At 38.1% G+C, this 27,040-nt stretch overlaps 1 protein-coding gene across 9 annotated transcripts in view; it reads right to left on the reverse strand.

The window, feature by feature from the left end:
* Positions 1–25,775, reverse strand: part of AKAP11 (A-kinase anchoring protein 11) — a 49,177-nt gene extending 23,402 nt beyond the window's left edge. For 6 of the 9 annotated variants that reach the window (XM_070480840.1, XM_014866870.3, XM_070480843.1 and 3 more), the window contains exons 1-6: positions 24,919–25,048; positions 11,410–11,519; positions 6,327–6,443; positions 3,580–3,627; positions 1,937–2,071; positions 296–560 (exon numbers count right to left, since the gene is read on the reverse strand). In XM_070480840.1, coding sequence (XP_070336941.1) covers positions 296–560; positions 1,937–2,071; positions 3,580–3,627; positions 6,327–6,443; positions 11,410–11,469 — 625 coding nt within the window. In that variant the 5' untranslated portion in view covers positions 11,470–11,519; positions 24,919–25,048. Of the gene's footprint in view, positions 1–295; positions 561–1,936; positions 2,072–3,579; positions 3,628–6,326; positions 6,444–11,409; positions 11,520–12,978; positions 13,038–24,563; positions 24,591–24,918; positions 25,049–25,502 lie in introns of those variants that run through there. The other 3 variants (XM_044779927.2, XM_014866871.3, XM_014866873.3) reach the window with 3 other exon arrangements.
* Positions 25,776–27,040: the final 1,265 nt, after the last annotated feature.

The following is a 27,040-nucleotide window of genomic DNA, read 5'->3' on the forward strand; positions in this document are numbered from 1 at the left end:
CTATTCTCCAACTTGAACCAAGGCATGTTCCAAACACTCAAGGTAAAAAGGGAAAGAGCTTGAAGAGTACTACTAACTAAGAAGAGAAATAGCAAAACTAAAAACCAGGTAACAATGAACTTAAAAATCACAAGAAAATTAATTCCTCAGACAACGAGAAAAAAAAGGTTAAAATGTTTAAATTGAATCAAATTTCAAAATAAATTTCAATTGAACAAGTCTGCCTTAAAACTTTTAAAACTGAACTTTAAACTTTAATCCCCCATTTCAAGAAAAAGTCTAGTAAAGAACAAACCATCATTATACGGCTTTGACGTCTCTTCTTCCTCTAAGTGCTCAAAAGCAGTGACAAAGTCATCCTCAATGGAGGACACAGACTGGTCAGTATCGTCATCATCTTCATCAGCGGTCTCAAGTTGACGCTTCTGATGCAAGTATGTGTCCAGGGTATATCTTATTCCAGTGGCATATTTACTTAGGAGACTAAAGATAAAATCAATTCTGAGTCTTGGTAATGTAGGTGACACTCTCATGACACAAAGCATTCCAGAATGATGACTCTTGGGAAAGATGATAAAAATAATTTTAATTTCAAAACATATTATACACAAAAACATATTATCTGAAAGTGAAGCCTAGAAATAACACAATCTCAGAAAAAAAAAAAAAAAGAAACACATATATCATGAAAGGCTCCCTGATTTTGTGATGTTTCATTCTTTTCTTCATTTTTTGTCTACGACGTTTCTCACTACCCAATCTCTTTTTCTCCCATCTTTCTCTTATCCAAGTATTCAAATCCTCCCTATTCTATCTCCTTAAATGTTACAGAACTTACTCTCCATTCCTTTGGGAATCGTATTCTCCTGTATTACTGAACAGCCCTGGGGTTTTTCTCATTTAATCAGTCACCTAGCTCACCAACTAGAGTGTAAACCGCATGAGGGCAGGAACCCGGTTCTCTTCTTTCTTTATATCCTGTTTTCCTGTAGCTTCAACATGATATCACCTTCTCTCCTATTGTGAAAGAACCGTCCTCTCCTTCTACCTCAATTTCCCCAGTATTACAATTTACAATAATGTTTATAGCTTTGATTAAGAATATGTCATCAGATTTTTTCCACATGTTATCTAAAAAATGCAAATACTGACAAATGATTTATTCAAAAAACCAGAAACCAAATATGATAGCTAATTATCTCTTGTATCCTAGCAAATAAAACAAAGTAAATATAAATGAAGAATATAATTAAGGAAATGAGGCAGGCAGTACTACTTTTATCCGTAGACCTCACAATGAACTCATTATGGATACTTGGAATAAGTAATCCAGATTTTAAACCTACTAATTCAATTTTTAGGATGTAAAACATGCAAAACATTTTTCTTTGATGGATTATCAACAAAATAATACTTAATAAAGAACTAAAAGTTGAATGCTATAAAACTAACCACCTGTCTGAAATGATAACATTTTTGTTTATAAATAAAGAACAAATCTTCAGATGCCCATTTTACATTGAGTTTTTTAAACCAGAAAATGATTTAAAGTATGTTCTCCAAAATATATAGCATAATATTTATATAAATTTGAATTAGTCATACAGGGGAAAAAAATTCCCATAGCTTATAGAAAGGTAGAGAAGTTCAAGAAATCCAGAAATAATGAATTTTTAGAAAAAAATTAATATGTACTTGCATACCATTTATGGAACTTCACACATGAAAAATCTAATTTAAAGCTATGATCAAAATTATTCTGTCCTCCAGTAATTTCAAAGCTTCATGAGTTCGGTTTATTACAAATCATATTTCCTTGAGATAGCATTAAAAAAAAGAAACTTCATCCAAGCATTTAAAAGTTTAATACTCTTAATCCAATGTCACTGTAAAATTTGCCCTGAAAAATTCATTAGCAATAATGTATAAAAGTTACCTGATTTAGAGGACCATTGTTTGTATCTGTTGATTTATTTATATCCTTCATACAAATAATTTCATTTTCATTTAGACTGCAGAAGTGCAGGGAATTTAGAAGATCTGGAAGTTCCAAAGAAACTGCAGCTAAATCCTAATTTAAAACAATAACACAATAAATAACACTATAGAATAACATCCTGTTAAGGTTCCTATAATGTGACCCCTATCCAAAAATTATAAGGTCTACTGGTTAATAAATGTTCCGGTTCATAATAGTTAACATATGTAGTCAACTTATGTAGTTAAAATATGTTATGTTAACATAATAGTTAACAGGTTAGCATCCACAATCAATTTTTTAAAAACTCAAAAATAAAACATACTAAAATATTTTAATGCCTGCTATTTCTGTAGCCTTCTAAACGTATTGATACCAAGCTATAAAAAATTTTACATGGCACCTCACACATCCATGCCAATTAGGCATTTAATAGTTTTTAGCTGCAAATGTCAACCTACAGTCCTCAGGTTTAATCATGGAATTTTCATACAGGATTCTTGCCTAGACAATGTACTTCTTTGGAGCTTAAGTTTTATATTTGTAAAATACAAGTCTATTTTTCTGCCTTTCCTCTCCAAGTTATTGTATTAGACTTTAACCAAAAATATTATGAAGATGTAAAGGAAAATAGCTTTTATTTTTTCTTCTCATTTGCCCTTTATATGTAAATATTTTACTCTGTTAAAGGAATATTAACGTCTTTGACCCCTCAGGGTACTTTCATTTATAAACAAAGCTTTATTAGTAAGTCTTAAAGAGGAAGCAGAGTATGAGAGAAACACTTTGGAACACTTCTCTTTTCAACCTTACATTCTCAGGAGTATGTCCTCTCTTGTGCCTTCTGTCTAAACTATTTCCTTCTGGAAAGGGCACAATCAAGACACACAGCAGAGATTTCATTCACTATCACCTGATAGGCATTATTCATAAAGAACTGAATAGTGTTAACTCTTCTATTAGGAGACACTTTACTGCCACAAAAGGAAACATATGCAATCACAAATTTTTAAGAAGCAGCACCAGGTTAAAAAGAAAAAAGTAGGCCGACCACATCTGCGTGAGCTTCAACCACTCTTCATGTAACTCTGAAGCCTGTATTTGCTGATCCATATCTCAAATATCAGTCCCTCTGTAAACCCCGGCCTAAGTCAAACAGGCTAAAATTTTCGCATTGGTTAATCATTACTTTTTACAATTTTTACCTTTTAAATTTAACTCAATCTCAATTAAAAAGATAAGAATCTCACTGTTAAAGTCAGACTACAAAAACCATCAAAATAAAAAAACAAGTCTTCATTCTACATTATGCAGAGAATAGAGAAGTTAGCCTGTGGTTTGCAGCCTTCTCAGATAAATGACTTTTGTGGTCTCCTAACCTAAAACTGCTTTCTGTAATAAGAACATTCAGTGAAAATGCTAAACGTGAAAATGTCCAAAGCACACTCAAAAGTTTATCTCAAAATGTCATCTTTTAACTTTAAACAGGAATGATACCAGAAGAATTTTAGTGTAAACTTTGGGCTAATAAGGCAAATGGTCTCAAAATTTGTTCCAAATAATCTTTCACAGTCCTTTCCAGTTCAATAAATCAACCATACCTGTATACGAGCAGCATCTGTTTCTTCATTAAAACCTAGAAATGTGACCTGAATAAAAAAGGAACAAAGCTTCATTCATTCGAGTTTTTAAGTCTTGTTTCAATTAGATTGTTGACAGAGCTGAGAAACAGAAAAAGCACATAAAACATTAAAATGCTACTAGGATGATTAATTTTTTTCAAAGATAATCACAAAAGTTTTTCACCAAAGATTTGGCTCCATAACATAGTTCCTGAACTTCCCCCATATCCACTTCATAAACAAGTTCAGACAATTCTACTCCCAAAAGGCATCTCACATACATCCACTCCCCTCCATTCTCCCAGCCACCACTTCTCCCCTGCACGGCCACAATCCTCTCCCACCTGGTCCCAGGAATTATCATATCACTTCCCTGTCAAAACCCTTGCATGCTTCCCAGCACAAGGTCCTAACCGAGGCCTCAAGGCTCTGGGTTAGCTGGTGCCCTCAACTTCCCTCACTTTCACTCATACAAACGGGCCCCCTTTCTGGGTCTAGAACATGCCCAATATGTTTCTGCCTAAGGGATTCAAGGAGTGCCCCTTCAACCTGGATCTCTATTCTTTGGATGTTTACATGCCTAGCTTCTCATTCTTCAAGTTCCAACTTAAATATCACCTCCTCAGAGAGGCTTTCGTTAGGTAGACCCCCAAGGCTACCTCCTTACTGACTCTCTGTGATATCATCATTTATTTCCTTCAATGCCCTTATACAGAGATTACTCTAGAGAAGTCTACATAAATCAGATTTCTAAAAAATATCTAACAGCATGAGGAAATGCTACATTATTAAGTGAAAAGGACAAGTCACAGAAAAACTATATAAACACAATTTCAACCGTATTTTTAAAAATATATGCATGGAAAACAATGCTGGAAGGCAATACACTGAACTATAAGCAGTGATTAACTCTAATGATGGCATCATAGGTCGTCTCATTTTTTCTACTTATTTTCCCTGTGGTTTTTTTCTCCCCCCTAATTCATAGGATTAATGACAGTCATTTTCTTTTTTTATGCTTTCAGTATTTCTCATTTTTCTAGAAGGAAGGTGTACTACTTTTATAACCTGGAGAAACCATTATTTTTAAAATTTATATTCCCTTTATGTCTTTGACATCACAGGAATAAATTTTTCCCATTTGAAAACAGAATAGTAAACTGTACTAAGCAAATGCTGTGACTAAAAATACGAAATGTTTAAATGATATCACATGGAAAATCAATTCTCAAGAATTAAGGGAAAATAGCATAGTCAAAATGCAAAGCAACACTCAATATACTTTTGATCTCTTTCTGATGATTCAGAAGCAAGTCCGAATCTTAAGTTACCCCAGATATTTATTCTAATTAGTTACGGTTATTACTTCACAGAAGTGTTACAGTTCATTTCCAGGCGTCCAGGTAAGTTATGAACCTCTGGAGCCTATCGCTTCACCTAAAAAATTGAGGGCAACACAACTCCTCTTGCACAGTTTGAGGGTTAACAAGATAACAAAGAGGAAAGTGCCAGCACATCACAGGCCCTCAATAACAAAGAGACACTCAAACAACAAACTTCCTTCCTTTTTTCGAAAAGATACTCTGAGATCCGCACACCCTCAAGTGAGAGAAATTCCTTCTATTCTTTCAAGTTTCCTTTTATTGAATACAAAGGAGAAAATAAGCTGACATGGGGTTCTGAAGATGCCAGCAGAGTTTTATATTTCCCATTGATCAAGGAAGGCCTCACCAAGGAATGTGGGCCGGGAAAGGCCCTACTTAAGCAGCTGGAGAGACACGGGCTGGAAACTGTTTGAGGGCAGAAGGACACGGGAGACTTGTCACACTTGGCAACAACTGAGCAGATTAAGAGGGGCTCAGCTTTACTAAAATAAAGGAAAAAGTGGTAACAAAGAAGACAATAGTCAAGGGCCACAGAAATTGAGCTAACACAAAAGAGGCTCAGGTCAGAGAACACTACAGGCCTAAAAGGTGTGCTTATCATCCTACGGACCCACTTCACATTTAGTTTCTCAAGGAATATGGAAGAAAATCATTCCCAAAACTAAGAATAAGATTTTTTATTAAAACCTTCAATTCAAAACAAGATTTTTTGAATTAACATATTTATCAGTTTTGAGCTACAACAACTTAATACCTTCTCTCTCTTACTTGGTAACATAAATGTGTTGATGGACTACAGTTATATTGTAAAAAGAAAATTTACTCCTTTTTATAGTAATAAATTCAAACAAAAATTGGAAACACTAACGTAGCAGAGAAATAGATGAGCAAGTAGTACATCTTATCCTCAAGTAGTGGAGTAAATATCTTAATTTCAAAATAAATTTATCATTGCTTTTTCATTTTGAATCAAAGCACTGAATTTAAACAATCAAGAAAACTAAACACCAAACAAATGAATGTAAGAAATAAGCATATATCTACTGTTTCAGAATAAAATATTTTAGTATTGAAGTACCAATTACTGAATACAGTAGGAATCACCTAATACAGCGCTGTATGTCTGATGAGTGGTCAATAATGCGTATGAAGTGAATTAAATGTGCTCATTACAATGCATTAAGACAATTATGTTAGCTGATATTTAAAACAGATACTTCTCATGTATGTATTAATATGTAGAGATTTACACATTGTAAAAATAATCATGAAATTCTATAAAAATGGAGGAAAATACATTGTGCTTTATTAGAAAAAGGTATCGAAAGTAACATGTCAAACCTCAGTCAAACCGGCATGTTCATCCTGCTTCACACAGTCCTCTGCTGACACACTGCACAGTTCCTTCTCACTCTGTAATAAAGACTTCACAGACTGGAACACATCTTCACTGAAGCTCTGAAAATAAGACACTCTTAATTTATTTAACTCTCAGACAAAGTAAAAGATCCCAGAAGTATTCTAGTTTTAAATGGAGAGTTACTAACTCTCAATTAACATTCATTTGGCACCTTTTGAAGTCAATTCAGCTGAGAGAAAGAAAGAACAAAAGGCTTAAGTAGTTTCACATGCTAAGAAGACACACCTTAGCCCTCGCACTCAACCTGCTGGAAGACCACCAGATCCTCACACCGGCTTCCGGTACTCTCGCCTTAAGAGTAGCAGACTACATTCGTGATTTCCAAGTCATTGGCAGAACAGAAGCAACAATTTATATAAGGAGTAAGGTGATGTGGAAGCTATAGTAAGGCATGCTGACAATACTGATTACTCCCATAACAAAGTTGGATGAAAAAAAGAGATAATAACCCAAAATAAGGCTTTTCAGGGGTCTAAAGCAGGTGTATGATGAAAATGAGGGAAAGCATTCCAGATACGGCAGGGGGGAATGACAGGAGTGCAAAGGAACAGAGGGAGGAAAAAGTTACATAAAGAAAGGTCATAGAAGCAATGAGCCTCAGTAGGAATGAGGATACCCAGCACCAAGATTTTGGTTTCTAAATACCGTTCACCAACAAAAAGAACTCGAGCTCCTTGGCAAAATGGTGGTCCCAGGTCTGAGACAGAGAAAGTACAAAGTGTGGCCAGAATATCCTATTTCAACAGAATGCAACCAAGTGCCCAGAGACTATCTAGGTCATTTCAAAAGAACACAGAAGCCATGCTGAATTTCCACTGGCCAAATCTGGGACAATTTGGGCATCAAAAAGAATAAAAATGGTATCAGATTATAACAACTGAATTTTTTTAAAAGTCTATATGAGTCCATTAAAAGAGAGAGATAAAAGGGTGGAGTAGGGGGAGAGCATCTCTTTACATAAGAATACTGGCTGGCAAATATGGACAGAATGACAAAATTAGAAAATCCCATTTGTAACTCCCAATGTAATTACTGATTTAGGAAAGGATCATCAACGGATCCTAATCCACTGGGTTAAAAGCTATTGGGGAACAGGATACTCATGCTGTCTTGCAGCATCACTGTACAGATTACTTATTAATTGTATTAATTATAAAGGGACTATGTGTCTCTGTATTAGAAATACCTGTTGGTTACAACCTTAACCACCTGGTCCAGCCTGGCATTAACAGTATGTACCTCCTGATCTGATAAGAGTGGAATGAACATAACATCACCTTTGAGGTATTCCTGCTGAACCTAATTACAGGGAAAGACAGGCAAACTCACAATAGGGGGATATTCTACAAGACAACTGGTCCCGACTCTTCCAAAGATTTGCTGTCATGAGACAAGAATGCAGACCTCCAAAATGGACTAGAATGGGAGAGACCAAAGAGATACAACAGCCAAATGCAGAGTGTGAACCTTGACTGGATTCTAGACAAGGGACAAGGGAAAACTAACAAGAATATTTGAGACAATTAGGGAAATTTGAATATGGATTGCATGTTAGAAGATGTTACCAAATTAATGATTTTCTTAGGGGTGGTATGATGCTGATGTTCTTAAGGGATACATGCTGACAAATTCAGAAGAGAAGTAAAATAATGTGTGAAGCCTACTTTCAAAAGAAGAGTGTGTGCGTGTTTGTGTGCATACACACACAGAGATAGAACAGGTATGGCAAAGTGTCAACAGAGGGTGAATCTAAGTGCAGTGTTCATTGCACTGGGTTTTTTTCCAACTTTTCTGTGGGCTTGAAAATACTCGAAATTTATCAGATTGTTTTCATTAATGAGCAGAGCTTTTCAGGCTAAGATACAAATATGAACTCAAAAAAGGAAAAAATATGAAATATGAAGTTGAACTACCAATATAAACTCATGACTCTGAAGGAGCAATGGGCACTCCTAGTACCCAGACCTTGGTTTTACTACTCAGGGTTCTTTGAAGAAATGGCCAATTCTGGGTCTAAGGAAGAGAAAGTACAAGGTGAAACTGGGTTAATCTGTTGTACTAGAAAGCAAGGACGCAATCAAAGAATTATGAGCCTGAGAGAGAGGGACATAGGTATCAGCTTGCATGGCCTACCAGGGACCAAGTTTGGGACAATTAGAGCAACTTAAAAAAATGAATGAATGATTGTAAATAAATAAAAGATTGCAAAATACAGAATTTTTAAAATCCATGAGTCCAGAGCAATACAAATAAATGAATGAATGAAAGAGGTGAAATAAACTCACTAGCCACCGTTGGAGGTAATCATTAATCTGAAAATTGGTAATTAAAGGGCATTTATCCTGCCTTTATAGATTTGTAGTTCATCTAAGGCTGAAGAGGGAAAGTTCTTTAAAAAGAATACCAACTAATAAATGTAAAAGGAATGATAAAATTAAGGAAACCACCATTTTGCAACTTCCAGGAAATAACAGATTTAGGAAAAGGGTCACCAATGGGTGCCAAAAATATTAGATGAAAGGTTGTTGGAAAAAAACAAGATATTTGCACAGGGCCAAGTATCATCCCACAGGTTATTTGCTAACTAAAATACAGGACAATAAACTTTTAAAATGGAGAGCTCTGGGAGAGTTACTACCTTAATCAATTGACCAATTTTTGCATCACTGATCATATGAAGACCTGAAATTCTATCCTCACATCACCCTATAAAGCATTCTTGCCAAAAATGTTTCACCTGAATCCAACTAAGCCTTTCCATCTAACTTCTGGTTTATAGGAAATACAGAAAAGAGAGGAATAAGTTAAACAGCACTGTGAGAAAACAACCAAACAAACCCAGAATGTGGAACACTGTACAACAAACTGGCCTAGCCTGTTTAAGAAGTCAGTCTTGAATTTTTTTTTTTAAAAAAAGGAGGAACTCTTTCAGACCAAACTAAATGTAAACAAGTCACAACCATCAAATACGACTTAGAGCCTAGGAGCCTAGACTGACTCCAAAAAGGGGCTGAGGGGGAGACTAGAAAACACATTTTAGGATTGACAAAGGAAATTTGAGTGTGTCTGGGTATTAGATATAAGGGAATTATATTTAATTTTCTTGGAATGTCATAAGAGTATTACTGTTATGGGGGAGGATGCTGTTATTCCTGGGAGAAGCATGTGAAAGTGTTCAGGGATGAAGAGACAGTAAGACCATAACTTTCAAACAGTTCTGCCAAAAAGTAAATAAACACACACACAGAGCAAATAAGACAAAAAACTAATAACTGTTGAATAGTGGTGGTTGGTGTGTAGGTTTATGTGCGAGTATACCATGCTTTTTACTTTTCTATATGCTTGAAACTTTTCATAATGAAATATTAGAAACAAATAAATAGGGTAGAAAGTATAGCTTTCTGATTTTCACAATACTTGATTCCCAATAAATATTCAATGCATCTCTATTTTTAACCAAAGTGAAGTGAAATCTAGAGAATTCAAGTACACCTTTCTATTTCCACTTAGCCAATAGGCAAGTTTTTGTCACTCAGCTATACCAAGTAAAGGTATCAAAAGTGGTCTAAGTGCGTGCATAACACACATACATATCAACAGTATACAATATTGAGACTCACACGCTTTTATGTAAAAGGGTTTCCAAGTATTCAAGTGAATTCAAATCAAATCTTTATTCCATACCTAGTACGGATAATGCGTTGAATCACAAAAGACATTGAAATGATTCCTGTATGAAATTTCAGATGCAGCCCAATTCCATAACTTCAGGAATACATTGGTAAACTCAAGTCAAACAGGTATGCAGTATTATTCTGGAAGAACGTGGTCACTACCTCACTATTTTGCATATATATTTCCCTAGTTATAATTATTAATTTAAAGCAAGCAGTACAATTTAGTTTTAATTTAAAGTTATGGGTCCAATTGCTAATCTGAAAAAAGTATAATACACTACAGTTAACAAAAAGTAGAAACAGAAAAAACAGCTTTTGTTTTACTTTTTTCAAGTTAAAAAGTGGACGATTAAGTTCAAAGGTAATTTACCTGAAAACATATGGAGAATATTACTTAAAAATGTAATTACCATACTGTTTAAAAATAAGTTTACTTTCTGTTCTCCAACTCTGCAGGCACCCTGTAGAGTTGAGACACATTCTCTTACAGTTAACAGTCAAACTCAAACACTTCTTAGCTCTCTGAAGAAAAGAGTAACTAGATGAAGAACCAGGCCTGGAAACTTATGAGAACACTAACAATTAGAAGTTGGACAGAAGGTAAGCAAAGGAGACAAGAGTTATCATAAGAGAAGGCAAGCAAGAAAAATGTTGTAACGAAATAACTCAAAGCCCGTCTTAACCAGTAAGGACGGCTCAACAGTGTCATATAATACACAAGATGAAGCCTAGAAAAAGGGGTAACAAAGACTGCTCACCATCCTCCAGTATCTGTTCTCTCCTCCTTCCTTTAAGCAATGCCTCCAAAGTTTTAGCAAAGACAAAATATTTCAAGAAATGGAAGGGTAACCAAATTGTCTTAAGAGAGGAAGAAAAGGGGTTCTTCCTCAGACTAGAAGAAGAAAGGACCAGGAATCATATTTACTTTGCTCCCTACTGATCATCCAATACCTAGCATAAGACCTGGCATACAATAAGCACTCAAATTTATATTTGCTAAATGAATGAATGGTAATATCTTGGGGTAAAGCTAAAGCTATACAGGAAAATTTATACCTGATGCTTATATTGCTAAAAAGAAGATGGAAAACTATCTGCTAAGAAGCAATTGAGGAGGCAATTGTGTTCTTTAGGAAATAACGTTCATTGTCTTCATGATTTCATATCATTATTTTCGTAGACACCAAACTTTGCAGTATATTTTAATGTTACTAATTTCAATAATGAGATTCATTTTAAAACAAGAAAATCATAGCTACTTAACAAAAAAAAAATCAGTATTTTTATTAAAACTATCACTAAAAGGAACCTAATACAGTGAACTTACTTTTCTGACAGATGCTCTAGTCTTCATGTGACTGTTTCTGAAAGCCTGGAAAGTCGCCATAACTATACTGCTGTTGTATGTAATCAACGAAGAGTTAATCCATAGAACACCTAAAGAAAACATATTAAAAGAAAATAACTGATTTATTGATCTTAGTGATTCAGGCAAGTATCCTGTCCTAAAATAATTCCTTTAAAAAAATGAAAACATGAACAAAAATTGTGAGCCACAAAAATTTACTTGGCAATCCAACATGAATATTTGAAAAATATATGAATATTGGTACCTTAATGAGATACCAAATTATTACAAAAATCTTATTTTCAGGTTCAAAATTATAAAGTAGTTTACCTTTATTTATTCATCTCACTATCCTTTTTTATTACAAATAAGAAAATATTTGAAAGCCTCAACAAGAAGTATTTAGAAAACCTTTTTAAATCTAAAATAGAAAATATCACAAAAAGAATCCCAGCCTTCTTGCCTCCCAAAAGTCACTCCATCCCTGTAGCAACAGCGAATGCTCTAGATATTCTTCTTTCTTGGGCAGAAAGTTTTGATAATATACAAATGAGAATATGAAATCTGTACATATCAAATTAGATCAGATGAAGAAAACCCAATTCCTTACATAGGAATCTTAACAGCATACCAATGACTAGAATTCAAAAAACATCCAAGTTAAATAATTAATAGTACTTAAAACACATGTACACAAATGCATATGCATGCGCACGCACACACACACACATAGGAGAAATTCTACAACTAAGTCAACTTTTTAATGACGCTTTAATAAAATACCTTTGAGAGCTTAAATCAACTTGGGCATTAACCACTCGATATTCACATTGGACTACAGTAATTTGTCCATTCATTCAAAATCTATGTGAACTGGATGCCATGAATACAGGGGAGAACAAGGCAGATATGGCTCTCTTGGGTTCAGAGCCTTGCAGGGAAAATGTTTTATTATAATGAAGGGTGGGAGTAGGAACTGAATTCTAATATATAACAAAAAAATTTGAATCAATAAAGATTTAAGAAATGGTTAATTAGTTTCAATCACACTGGCTTTGTCACAAATTATCCAGTTGAGGTTTTCAAAATATTTGGTTAATATAAATTTATACTATGAAGAGATTATTATGCAAAACCAAACTTCAACCTAGTCCCCATTAGAACTGCAAAAAGAACCCTTAATTTTATTGGAGTTCTAATTTTACATTCTTTCACTATAGAGATAAAACTGTGTGCACGTACACATGCACTTCTCTTTAGAGATTTCTGGAATCTAATTTTTAGACAAAGAACTATGATGGATTTCTATTCTGAACTAAGATAAATCCTAGTGGTCTCTTTCACAATAAAATTTTATTAATGACTGGAATTGAAGCAGGACTGGGAGAAAGGCAAGGGAGCTCCCAACAGCACAAGATAAAGAGCGATACACCAGGACTGAGAAGAGTCCCCTTCGGGTCCCTGTTCTCTCTCTCATTAGCTTCATCTCGTCTAAGTAAATTGCAGTATCTCTGGATGTTACCTCGATGTATATATTACTCTACTTACCAGACAAGTTTATTGTAAGAACCAAATGGAAAATAAATTTACAGGAAGCACTCTGGAAACTATAAAACAGGTAAAAGAAAAAATATTTACTTATGGACCAAAATTCTCAAAAAGAAAAGGTGTAAATATAAATATAAATATGTGGCCAAAGCAAGAAAATAATCCTTTTATTTGTCCCAGGCCAATTCACTCTCCTTTTTCCCCACAGAGCTGTTTTCAACTGCCAGAAACCCTCAGAGGCAAATGGACTTGCCTCAAACTTCGCATAAAACATACAAAATATAGAGGTCAACACAAGAGTTCCAGAAAAGTGAATCTCAAACGCAGCTCCTGAGTAAACTGGCACCACCCTTTTGGAGGGCAATTTTGTAAAGCATGTCAAAACCCTTAAAATATCCCTACTCTATGACACAATTCTACTTCTGGGAATTCATCAAAGGAAACAATGATCTTGGAGCATCTAGGGCTCTAACAAGAGCTCAAAATGCACCAAGTGCTTTACTAAGAGATTTACATTAACAGCTCATTTAATCCTTAGGACTGGCAGAGCAGTACTCCACTTTCACAATGAGAAAAACCGGGGCTAGGGGAAGTTAAGCAATTCGCCCAGACCCACACAGCAAGTAGTAGAGCTAGGATTCAAATCCAAATCTTCAAACTCTAGCACACAGGCGCTTAACCCCTCCTCTATAGTGTATAAAGGTTTGAAAAGCTGTTCACCACACTTTATAATAGAGAGAAATAAGAAGCACTCTGGAAGCCAGAAATGGGAGAATGACTGAATAACCTAGACTGCATTCCCGGGATGATGCAATTGCAGCCACTAAAAACAATGCTGAAGGACAGAGGAACCGCACACAAAGCATCTTTGCTTTCTCTGACTCCTGAACGGGCGGAGGTGGGGAAGGAGATGGGAAACAGCAATTATCTTTGCAGCTGCTGACTAGAGTCAATATGAGCAAAGACCAAACACTAACTCATTGGAGGCTTCACCAGGAAAGAAACTGACCAATTATCCAGATGAGCTGCTCACCGGAAGGTGCGACACGGTATGCGCGAGACAGAAGAAACAGGTACAAGGCGGTTGGGGGAAAGCCAGGGTGCTCTGAGACATCCCAATTTGACACCTCCAGCCACCTCAGTTCACTTTACCCACAATATTCCTGAATAGCAGGCCGAGGCAGAACACTCTTTTCAAAGTTGAGTAGTAAAGCAAACAGAATCCAACATGGACCCATGAAAGAATGTAAAAACAAACAAAAAACACATAAGAAGAAATACACTAAAGAAAGAAAAAAAACCAGACAAATATAATCATGCCACCCAAACACATTATCTATTTTCAGAACAGTACCTCAGAATTTGTACAATAAAAAAGAAACTAAATTTAATTCCACATTTACACTCTGCTTCACTCACTGAAGAAAAACACATTTATTCTACCCTCGTCCATCACTTTGTGTGTAACTCAAAACATAAGCAAAATATTCTCTCACAAAGAAAAAAGTCTATCAGAGAATATCTATGCAATGGTCCACAAAAGCGAATCCAACATAAGATGACATGACTCATACTTCTGGTACAGCAAAGAAAGACAATCATCTTTCGAAATGATGCAAAGACAGATGGGGGGCAGAAAGGTGACAGAGGAAGTTTCTTCACCATCTCATATAATTAGAGAGAATGCAGTCTCAGGCAGATTTCATAAAAGGAGCAAAAATACAGTATTTTCCCCTAGAACACCGTTGTGTTATGGTAAACCTTTCACTTAATTTTTTTTTTTTTTTTTTGCTTTGTGCCCTATTCTGGCAAATAAACAGGAGTCCTAAGCAGAGAATAACTGTGTTTCTCTATAGGCAAAGAAATTAACGCTAACCTCGATCATTTTCCAAAAAGCAGATCAAAGAAAGTCTAAATGGACAAGGCAAACACCTGAACAGTAAGCTGCCAGTGCTCAGAAAATAAAAACAATCCCATAAAATAAATGAGATTTCCTTAGAAGCAGCAAAAAAGCAGAAGAGACACTGCTAAAAACACGGGCGCACCAAGAAAATTTTAACAGATACAGAACTCAAAGAGAATAAATGAAAGCAATCAAAGGAACAAGTATAAAGAGTACGCAAAACACAGATAGAGGACACTTTGAATAACTTACACCTATCCTTTGATCCTGTGATTTCACTCCTTAAAATTCATCCTTCATATATACTTGCACAAAATTCACGAAATGTGAAAGAATATTCACTAAAATAAGATAAAAAACTAAAAATAATCTAGAAGCCCATCAATTCAAATAAATTATAATACATTCATATGACTGATTATTGCCCAGATGTTGGAAAGAGTCAGATTAATACACAGTGACATGACAGCATGTCCACAAAATACTAAGGGGAAAAGCAAGTTCCGGAACAGCACAAACAATGTGCTCTCTACTTGTGATTTAAAAAAACATTATTTACAGAACGCTGACAGGTGTATGTGTGTGTTTGTACACGGTTAGGAAACATTATGACAGATAGAGACTAAACTCATGATAGTGGTCACTCACGACAACTGGGATTTTTTTTTTTTAATGTTATAAAATGTTATATACCTATAATATGGGAAGACGACAGATTATTAAGTAAAAGAAGGTGGCTTCCAGCATGTACACATTACATCATTTTGTGTAAAATCTGTATCACTACAAGTATGTATGTACATATGTGATATAAAAGAGAATATATACTAGATGGGTATAAATATTGGTTTCATCTGGGTAGATGCAATTGTGTGTGTTTATTTTTCTGGATGTGCGTAAATTCTCTTATGATAAGAAAAAAAAAATCTCTCTCAAGTCTTTCCTGCTCTCCTCTGGCCTAAGGAATGTTCTAATCGGCATCATCTATTTCCTGACCTTTACATAGCATGAGCTAACCTAGCCAAGGAGTCTCTGAAACACTTGCCTAGTCTTCTATTAACAATATCGTTCTATCTTGACTCTCTTCCCCACTGCACCGGTGTTCAAACTTCAGTACACACACACACCCAGAAGCTCCAGGTTCAGGAGATCTACATAGAACCCAGAAACGTGTATTTTTAACTAGTGCCCTATGTGATTTCTGATTGAGAAACACTTGTCTATCTGTCCAGCCATTAGATTAGTCTCCTTCCCTAAATTCTTTCACAATTTGTGACTCAAATACTAATATTTTCTAACCTTCATCCTTGTCCTCCTTGGCACTCATTCTATTTAGTTTTCCAAGGATTTTATATCTATGGTTTTAACTATGCAAACAACTCCCTAATGTGTATCTTCAGTTCAGTTTTTGCACCTGAATTTCAGTTCCTTATATCTAATTTTCTACTAGATACTTCTAATGAAATTACCCAGTCACTCCAAAATTAGTATATTCAAAAACTCAACAAAACTTTCTCTCTTAACAATCTCCTGCTGTATTCTCTATATCAGTAAGAGCCAGTAAACCAGTAGGTCAAGCATGAAATTGGTCTTTCCCTCAGTCCCTACAGACCACCCCCCCCCATCTAGAAAACCTCCAAGCCCTGACCCTTCATCCTCCTAAATTTCCCTCAAATCTACCCTCTCTGGCATCAGCTGAACTGCTATTTACTCTTCCTGCACCAGTTCAAGGACCTCCCTCCTTGAGGAAGGCTTGGCTCGTCTCCTTTATCCCTCCTTGCCCAAACAGTAACCACCTCCTTTATGCTCCCAAAGAGGTTTGTCCTTTATTCTTTTGGTGCCATGGTCTACATACTCAGCTCCTATTTTGAGTTCCTTGAGGACAAAAGTGTTTTACCGTATTTGTATTCTAACATAGTAGGCATCTAAACATCTGCCGAATTAATAAATAAAAAGTAACCCTTTTTATAGAGCAAAGTATGCCTTTAAATGTTTAAATGGATACCACTACTTTTAATGAATTATATGTGAAAATAAAATTAGGATTTTCCAATAATTCCTCATTTTATAATATTTGGGAACATATTAATAATAAATGCTTGGAATATATATTTTGGCCAAATTCCAAATGGCAAAGTGTTAAAAGTTAATATTCTCTTGAATATAACTACAACAAAATGGGACAAAATATAAGAAACATTGGTTTTCAAATGTTAGACAACAGGCAACACAGGACTATGATCCCCAAGAGAAGGGAAACACTGGCTGCCAGCTACTTCCAGGTGCTAACACACAGAGAGGAAAGCCAAGCAGTCTGGCAGCCTCTCCCAGCTGTAGAGACAGAGATCGGTTTGGGAAGGGCAAGGTGGCTAGAATTTGCAGGGCAGAGGACTGGAGGGAGAGCTCAGAACGGGTGAGAGCTTCAGAGATGTGCAGACGGGTTCCCCCAGAGTCCCTGGCCAAATGCTGATCTGCACCGAGTATCTGAGGCTCAGGAAATAGCTACTAAAGAGCAGCAGGCCAACAACACCTGGAGCCAGACAAGGCTTGGAACAGTTTCCGCTCCCGCCAATCAGGGTGGGAAAACCTCGTAACATATCAGACAGTAGATGGACTCCTCAGAAGGAAATCACCTTAGTTGGGGGACTAAGTTAGCACGACACTGAAGGTCATTCTGGATTCACCCTAACAAAGCTTAAAGGCGAGCCTGAAAACAACCCAGCAGATTCCAAATAACCTAACTGTGCATCCCAACTAAACCCCACACTCTTAGGGAATAAAACAAAATCAAACAAACAACAGCATAAAACTCAATGGCTGGCATACAATAAAAAATTAGTAGGTCTGCAAAGGTGGAGAAAAATATAACCCATAACCAGGAGGAAAAAAAACATTAAGTGCAGACCCAGGAATGATAGAGATGATGGAATGAACAGAGAGTCTTAAAACTATACTATAAATATGTTTCATACATTCAAGAAGAGAAAGGAAAATATGATCATGGTAAAAAGAAAAATAAAAGATATGAGAGACTAAAAACAAATTCTAGACATGAAAATAAAATATATCTAAATAAAAAACATACTAGATGCAATTAACATCAGATTAGACACTGCAGGAGAGAAGTTCATGAACTGGAAGACACATCAATAAAAACTATCCAAAATGAAGCACAGAGAGAAGAAACTTAAAAACAAACAAACAATAACAACAACAAACAGCATCAGTGACTTACTCTAAAAAGTGACTAAGTGGATTCCCAAAAAGTGTGCGTGTGTGGGGTGGGCAATATATGCAGACAAAATGACCCAGACTTCCTCAAATTTGACAAAAACCATCAGCTAACAGATCCTAGGAAGAACAACAAACCCTAAGAAGAATAAACACAGAGAAAACCACACCAAGGCACATCATAACCAAATTGCTGAAAACCAGTGATAAAGAAGAAAATCTTAAAAGCAACCAGAGAAAAAAGTACACGTCATATACAGAGAAATAAGGACAGACAGTGGACTTGTTGTCAGAAACTATGCAAGCCATAAAATAAGACAACGGAACAACATGTTTAAAGTACTGAAAGGGAAAAAAATGTCAACTCAGATATCCATACCCAATGACAATATCTTTCAAAATTAAGGCAAAACAAGTTTATTCAAATTTTAAAATGCTGTGAGAATTCATCACCAGCCAACCATCACTAGTATAAGTGTTAAAGGAAATTCTTCAGGCAAAAGGAAAACAACACCAGATGGAAATCTGGAACTAAAAAAAGGAAGAGAGTACCTGAAATGGTAAATATTAGGATAAAATAAAAGCTATTGTCTCCTTTTTTATTTATTTTTTTGCTGAGGAAGATTGTCCCTGAGCTAACATCTGTGCCAGTCTTCCTCTATTTTGTATGTGGGTCGCCGTTTCAGCATGGCCACTGACAAGCAGTGTAGGTCCACGCCTAGGAACCCAACCTGGACCACCCAAGCAGAGCATGCCAAATTTAACCACTAGGCCACAGGGCTGGCCCCTATTTTCTCCTTTTTAAAATCCTTTTAAAAAATAACCACTTAGGGGCTGGCCCCATGGCCGAGTGGTTAAGTTCACGCGCTCCACTGCAGGCGGCCCAGTCTTTCGTTGGTTCGAATCCTGGGTGCAGACATGGCACTGCTCATCAAACCACGCTGAGGCAGCGTCCCACATGCCACAACTAGAAGGACCCACAACAAAGAATATACAACTATGTACCGGGGAGCTTTGGGGAGAAAAAGGAAAAAATAAAATCTTTAAAAAAAAAAAAGTAATAACCACTTAAACTAAAAATAACAATGTATTACAGAGTTCACAACATACATAGAAGTAAAATGTGCGACAAAATAACACAAAGGATGTGGTGGGTGGAAAATGAAAAAATACTGGTGTAAGCTTCCTACATTATAAGAGAAGTGATACTGAAAAATAAAGTTACCTTGTAAACCCGAGTACAACCACCAACAACATAAAACAGAATAATACCTAATTAGCAAACAGAAGGTGATGCTATCCCTTTTTACAGAAGAGGAAGCTAAAGTTCACCTTCACAGGATTGCTATAAGGATGCAACGAAATAATATATGTAAAAACAGAACCTAACACAACAGGAACTCAAATGCTAGCTCCTTCCTTGGGTATAGACCTGCTGTTTGACTCATAAAATCTAAATATACCCCATCTAATGGTTACTATTTTGTTTTGTCTTTCAAAACAATAATGAATCATATTAAAAATATCTGAGTATCACCTAATTATCTATTGACATATCTGCTTCTCCATAGTTTCTGCCCTTTTACTTTTTCCTGAATCAACCACACTCCTGCATTCAAAATATACATTTTGTCTGCACCTCTACAGGGTTTCTCAACCTCAGCATTATTGACATTTTGGGTCAGATACTTAAGTCTTGGTTGTAGGGGCGGTCCTGTGCATTGCTGGACATTCAGCAGCATCCCCAGCCTCTACTCAGTAGATGCTAGTAGCACCAAAAATGTCTCCAAACGTTGCCAAATATCCCCAGGGTGGGGGGTCCAAATTGCCATTGCTCTATTTTAAGACTTGAGACTAAAGTGCCTACCTAACAGTTAAATTTATACAAATCAAGGCCCTGTGATGGACTGTAAGTACTAACGACATTCAACTCATACTCACCAAGTGTCGAAGTAACAGTGAAAAGTCCCTGCTCTCACAGAGCTCCCATTCTAGGGCCATGCCTTCCCCAAGGGCCTCGCCCGTAACGACAACCACGTATTTATTAAATTGAATACACTGTAAGGTGAAGGGAAACTTCATCAAGGATATGAATTTCAGACGAGCATTTCGCAGGAAGAGCGATTTAAATAGAAAATAGTTGTGGCCACCTACCTAAGGACTTTCTGAAACATTAATTCAGGGGTATTTGTTCTGCCACCTTTGTTTTCTCAAGCATTCAGGGAGAAAAACCACTGGTATTCCTACTGCATTCCGGGTTGGTATTTTCTTCTTCTAAACTATGTTTGAACCTTGCCAGTCATTGATATGTCAAAGAATATGAGCCTAACTGACAAAGTACACACAATGCAGCATGAGCTGCTAGGACTCCAAAACTCCCCGTATACCAACAATAAACACAACTTTAAAAAAAATAACCTAAAATCTTGAGGCTGTGCTTTCGATGGGAATATGCTGCCTAGAAGTTGAACTATTCTTAATCCTCTACATAACCCCCATCTACAAGATTATTTTTAACCAAAAATATGTTCAGAATGTTAACCCAGGAACACGTTTCTCTTTATCAGTGACATTTGCAACTCCATGACTTTAAGAGCATATTGCTGAAAAGGCATCTAAGCAGCTCTTGCAAATAGTAACAAGGCTCTACCCTAAGCTGCCAGTAACAGGAATGAATGAACGGATCTGCTTTGCAGATGGTCCATAGGAGGCATCCTGTAAGCCTGTGCAGAACCTATTAACTAACAGGATATATAAGGGAGGAAAAAAAAAAAAGTGTGAAAGATAATTTTAAGGTTTCAAGCTTGGGGAGTTGGAAGAAATGTGGCGCTTTTGCCAGTTATAGGGTAACTGGAAGATAACGTTTTATGTCAATATAATATCCAAAAGGCACCAAAAAAAATACACATTTAGTTGAGGTGGTCAGAGCTATAGATGCTGCTCTAGGAATCAAGTGCATATACAGAGCTTGAAAGCTGATCCATGATGGTGTTAAACAAAGAACCACAAACAAATAGCAGGCTGAAGAGCAGGCGAGGTAGAGCTTTAGAAGAATTTGGTGCCACTGAAGTCAAGACACAGTTTTAAGTATGGAGTGGTCAGCACTAGAATTCTAAACTCCTCAGAGCAGGGATGACATTTTCATCTCTAAAGGCTGTAGGTGTCTGTATCACAGTAACTGCACACAGGATTCACTCAGTAACAATAAGACCACATCCTGACATTGTGCCAGTCAGGCACTGCTTACTTGCTGTTAAGCAGAACTCACATTTCTCACAACAGAAGTTGCTGTTATACCTATTTTACATATAAGGAAACTGAGGCACAAAACGTTTACGTAATTTGCCCTAACTCACACACCTAGGAGAATCTGTTTTGAAAAAGACTGTTGCTGAGGGCAAGTTCAATGTAATGCTAGGGGAAAAACTCAAACTGCAGGATGTTAAAGTACACCAGAGATACCCACCATTTCTTCCCTGTCCACACCTCATTTTATTAGAGAACTTGCAGTACTCAGTCTAAAAAAAGTATAAACTCTGAGACATACCTAAGTCTCTTCCCCATCCATTTTCCCACTCCCATCTTCCCCCACCCACAGCCAACTGGACTAAAGTAGATACCTGACCAATTGGATTATCTCTCCAGAAACTCAAAATTAAGATATGGAGATATTTGTTGAGGACTGTACTGCAAACCCAAGTGAGTCTGGTGTTCGCACCAGAGCAAACCAAAGTTTCATGCAAACCAAAGTTATGGGGAAGCAGAAACCAAGAGCTTTAAAGAGAGAGGCAATTTGAAAGAAACTGGAACAGACATAACAGGGTACAGAGTAGCAGAGACTAAGACCATGTGCTCCCAGAGAAAAACTAAGAGTAACTGCCTGAAGATTCTCTGGTTCCCAGGATGGTGAGCTGGACTCCATGCAATGGACTTCAGAGGTAGTCCTCCAACTGTACAAAAAATGTCATTTTTAAGTCAGTCAGTTCAAACGGGTTTTTATTCCTTGCAACCAAATCACCCTCAAGCCATTAAAAGAGGTCAAAGAAAAAACACTGAGTAAGCAGCTACCATGTACTTCACCATAACTTTCTGAGGTATTTTAACTCTCATGTCAGGAATGAGGAAAAAGAGGCTCAGTGACATTAACAGATCTGCCTGATTCCAAAACCCAAACTCTTTTCACTATACCTCATTTTCCCTCAAGTAACACCCAATCTCTTCCAGCCCACTATGCCATTTATCTTACTTTATCCCATGAAACATTCTCAGATTAATCCAAAAATGTTTTCTCCTTTTATCCTGTCCAGTCTGTAATCTATACACTTCAAATGTCTTTAGTAGGTATTTAAAAATGAACTTTTATATATGAAGATAAGTAGCAGAATGAAGACATTTGAATCTGTTTGGTCTGGTTTTTCTGTTTTTTGGGTTTTTTCCCTGAGGAAGATTAGCCCTGAGCTAACATATGTTGCCAATCTTCCTCTTTTTTTGCCTGAGGAAGATTAGCCCCAGGCTAACATCTGTGCCAACCTACCTCTACTTTATATGTGGGTCACCATGACAGCATGGCTGACCAGTGGTGTAGGTCCGTGCCTGGTAGCCACACCTACGAACCCAGGCTGCAGAAGTGGAGCACACCAAACTTAACCAGTAAGTCACAGGGCTGGCCCCTATTTGGTCTGTTTTTAAACTGATAAATTATTTTTCTTTCCTTTCCCTACTTTACCAGTTTATACACCCTTAACTAAAGCCCAGGCTAAGCTTAGATCTTTTCCTAGCCTGCCTCAACCCTCATTCCCTCCAAGCGGTTGATTTTATTATTAAAATGGAGATCACCTGACAGAAAAAGAACAAATTCAGTTTACCTAAATAATTATCCTACCCAAAGTTACTTCAATTACTTCTCAAAAGCAAGACAAAACAACAAATATCTACATCCTAAAAGCTTGAAACCCCTGTCAAAAGGTTATAAAGACCAGCAAAAAAATACTATTTTTCTCTCTCTGAAAATCAATTTGCCAAGATGCAATGGGATGAAATTCTTAAAATCTAGACTGGTCCCTTTTGCCCATTCTCAAAAAGACATTTCTTATGTTTTTCACATTTTCCCCAAGTACAGACAGAACTCTACTGCCTATTTATAACTGGAAATTTCCCTAAAAATGACCTATAATGTATCATCTGATTTGATTTCCTTTTCCAGACAGTAAGTTCCTGAACTTAAAAAAAAGAAAAAAACATTAAACGTGCAATCCTTCTTCCAACCTCTTAAAGGCAAAGGAAGACTTCAGCTTCTAGACTTATCCCAGAAATTGAGAAGCTAGGGAATTTCTCATTGTGGTTCAGCGTAAGGCCCATATCCTCAACAACTAGGATATATCACAGCCTGGGCCCTTATCAATAGTGCAGTTATGTGGGTACACACACTAATCACTAGTTACCAGTTCAGCTTGAGAACCCATTTGTTCCGACTGCCTTATATTCTCTGATCTCTCATAAACTGCTCTGTTACTCACAGCTACAAACAGTGAAATTCACTGTCAACCCCTGGGTCAGTTCTGCCAGAAGGAACATACAAGTATAACCAGAGTACTACTTGAATAGCACTACTTGTACAAATACAACTTGACTGTGTATTTAAAAAGATTCATTGAAATGCATTAACACACTAATCTTGCCAGCAACTCTGCTGGCATTTACCCTAAAATCATAAACAAACATTAAAATTATCTTTGCAGGACTGAGTACCCTATATTTTCTGAGTACTCTGAATTTTCTGGATATTTCCAGAAGTATCAAAATCAGTATCAATCAATATTATATCCCTAACAAGTCGGGAAGAAGCTAAGGAAAGCTTACATGTTTTGCAAGGGACTGAATAATTACAAAGCTGAAAAGAGAACAGGAATTTTTAACGCTGGTTTGCAGGAAGGCCATTAGATGTGTGTCTCAGCAATACTGCTCACGCTAAAATCTCCTTAACATCTTAACCTAACCACTTCCAGTTTAATAAGGTTTTACAGATGAAAAGCAGAAGAAAAGAACTGTCACCGAGTCATACCACCGTGATGGTTTAGATTCTACTGCCATTGTCATTCTGCCAACGTTTTAAATACTTTGGTCTTCCCTACATATTTTTGTATAAAGCAGCTTAGGTGCATGGAATAATAGAAGTGGTATACCCAATCAATTCGGAATATGGATGGCCAGTATTGAAGCTATTAACAGCCTTGGGGAAAATCTGACAGCAAATCCAAATATCATTACTCCGAGGAGCTGCTTGACGCCTTCCGTTTCTGTCACAAGATTTGGGCTGCGCCTGGTTCCAGGGCTCAGGGGTTCTTACAGTGAAGGATGCTTTTCGGGGACAAAGTGCAACGCCCTCCTCCTCCTGCATATGCTCCTGTGCGCGCAGCACGAACACAAACTAAGCACACGCACCACCACTCACCGAGGGGAGCTGGCTCTGAAGACCACTCTGGGGATGGAAACTGAGCTTGTCATTCAAAGGGGCTGCAGCCCCACCGCTTCGGACCCCAGGAAGACCCATCTCCAGCCCGAGGACACTCCCCTCCCCCAGGCCCAGTGTCTTGGGCTTCTTCCCTCCGCCCGGCTCCGCCTGCCCTCCTCCCACCGCCGTGCGAAGGCGCAGCATTGAGCAGCCCCGAAGTCAGAGCAGGGACTGCAGGCACGCAGAGGGGCAAGGGCACCCGAGCTGGGCCGCCCCATCCATCGCGGCCCCACGCCCCGCCGCCACCCCAGCCAACGCGCTGCTTACGCCGCGGGCCGATCCGCGTCCAGCTCACCTGGGGGCCGCAGCCTCCGCGACTCACAGGCACCTAACCGGCCCGCAACGACCAGCCGCGCGAGCTGCAGAGCAGGCGGGCGCCCCCTCCAGCACCGGCCCCCAGCCCTCCCCCCTCCCCGCCCCGCGGCCCGCCCCCGCCCTGCCCACCCCCGGCTTCCGCCGCCGCAGCTCCAGCCCGCTACACCACCTAGTCCCTACGCCTCCCACTCACTCTCGCGAGAGGAGAGCGCGCCTCTCGCGAGAAGAACTCTGTAACCAAGCCCGCGCAAAAGTGGGTGGGCTTTTTAAAAAGGAAAGAAGGAACAGGAAAAACGTTCCCACGTGCTCCGGGGCTGCTAGCGGATCGGCTCTGTGCGTCACGTGACGTCGAGGCAGCCTCTCCATTGGCCAGAATCCGCTCAGCCGTGGGAACTTTAAACTCGAGGCTGACCTACGAACCTGCGGCGGACGTCTTGCGCGCTTCCTGGTCCGTTACCTTGGAAACAGTTTAACCCTTTCTTTTGGCAAAATACCTAAGCCATGGCTCGCTCTGCAGGTTTGGTTTCAAGGCCTGCCTCTTTTCCTTCGACGCGTTGGTCTTACCGCCTGGGGTCAGCTGGGTTCCTTCTTCGCCACAGGCTAGCTTTGCTGTCTTCTGATTCCCGGGGCCCTTCCCAAAGTGGCAGCCCCACCAGATCTGACGGCCCAAGTAAGGCTCATCCTTTCGGGGTGGCTCCGCCCCTTCTCCCCAACATCTCTAGGGAGGACCACTCACGGCGCACCAGGCCAGCAACCCTATCCAAACCTCAATATTTAGCATCGAGGGATCTCAGGGCCCTAGTGCTCACCCTTAGGTCTCTACGCGGAATCGGCATCGGAAGTAAAGCGTTGGTCACGGAGAAACCAAGCCGTAGATGAAAAGCTAACATATGACTATCTACAGTTAGAATAGGAAGGACTAGTACAGTCAAGTTGCACAGTCTCCTCAAGGACGTCTATTTCTCAAGGGTGGAAATACCTGATACATGACAAAGACATTTTTCAGCATATCCTCCTGAGTTCTGTCCTGTTTGGGAGAGAGGGGTAGGCAAGAAAGGGTGCGTTCATATGTTCTTCATTCAGTAAATTTTTGTTAAGCTCCTACACATGTTAGGCACTACTCAAAGCTGTCGATTGAGCAGCGATGAAGACAAATCTAGGTGCTAGAGCGCTTATGGGGGAGGAGGAGAGAGAGAGAGGAAAGAAAACATCTGTTAGTGTTAAGCTGTATGCAAAGAAAATACAGCAAATGATGTGATGGTGATCGTGATTGGGTGGCTACTTGAGGGGCGGCCCTTTCGAGGAGGAGACGTTTAAGCAGTGTTTTGCATAACGGTCATGCAAAACACAGAGGAAAGAGCATTCCAGGCAAAGGAAACAGCTAATTCAAAGGCCCTAAATTAGGTTTGAGGGGGAAAATACAAGAAAGTAAGACGAAATAAGCTTGGAGAACTAAACAAACATGGGCCAGATCCTGTAGGGCTTTGTAAGCCAAGAAAGGAATTGGGACTTTATTCTAAGTGCAGTGGAAAGCGTTGGAGAGCTTTTTAAATAGGGGAGAGACAGCTATGGTTCACTTTTTCTTTTCTGTAAAGCTTTCCCCCCCGCAGAGAATAGATCTTAAGGAGGCTACGGAGGAAGCTGGGACATTAGGAGACTTGTAGTCCACGAGGGAAACAATCCTGAAAGAATTTCCGACTACCTTGACGTTCCTCTTCTAAAATCCATTAGGTCATAGCCCTGGTGCTGTTTTGGGCCCTTTGTTAAAAATATCTAGATACATCTTCAGTTATTGCTATTTAATTACAATAGGAGAAATAAATGAGAATTTTTTTTGTTACTTGAAAAAACAAATGGCCCAAAAGGAACGTCCCCTTTGATTTTTCTTCCCCTCCATTTACACCTCACAGATAACCACCTCTTCTGTCTATGCTTAAAGTCAGTGCTAAGAAAAAGCAACATAAAGTGATGTTCAATGCGGATATTTATTCCTAACGATAAGAGTTGAAAAGATAGAAGTTGAAGGCTGGAAAATGAAGGTGTTTCCCTAAAAGAAACAGAAATCAGGAGACTTGAGTTCCAACTTGAAGAACTCTCATTAA

The sequence above is a fragment of the Equus asinus genome, chromosome 11 (assembly GCF_041296235.1).
Source record: "Equus asinus isolate D_3611 breed Donkey chromosome 11, EquAss-T2T_v2, whole genome shotgun sequence".
NCBI classification, from domain to species: domain Eukaryota; kingdom Metazoa; phylum Chordata; class Mammalia; order Perissodactyla; family Equidae; genus Equus; species Equus asinus.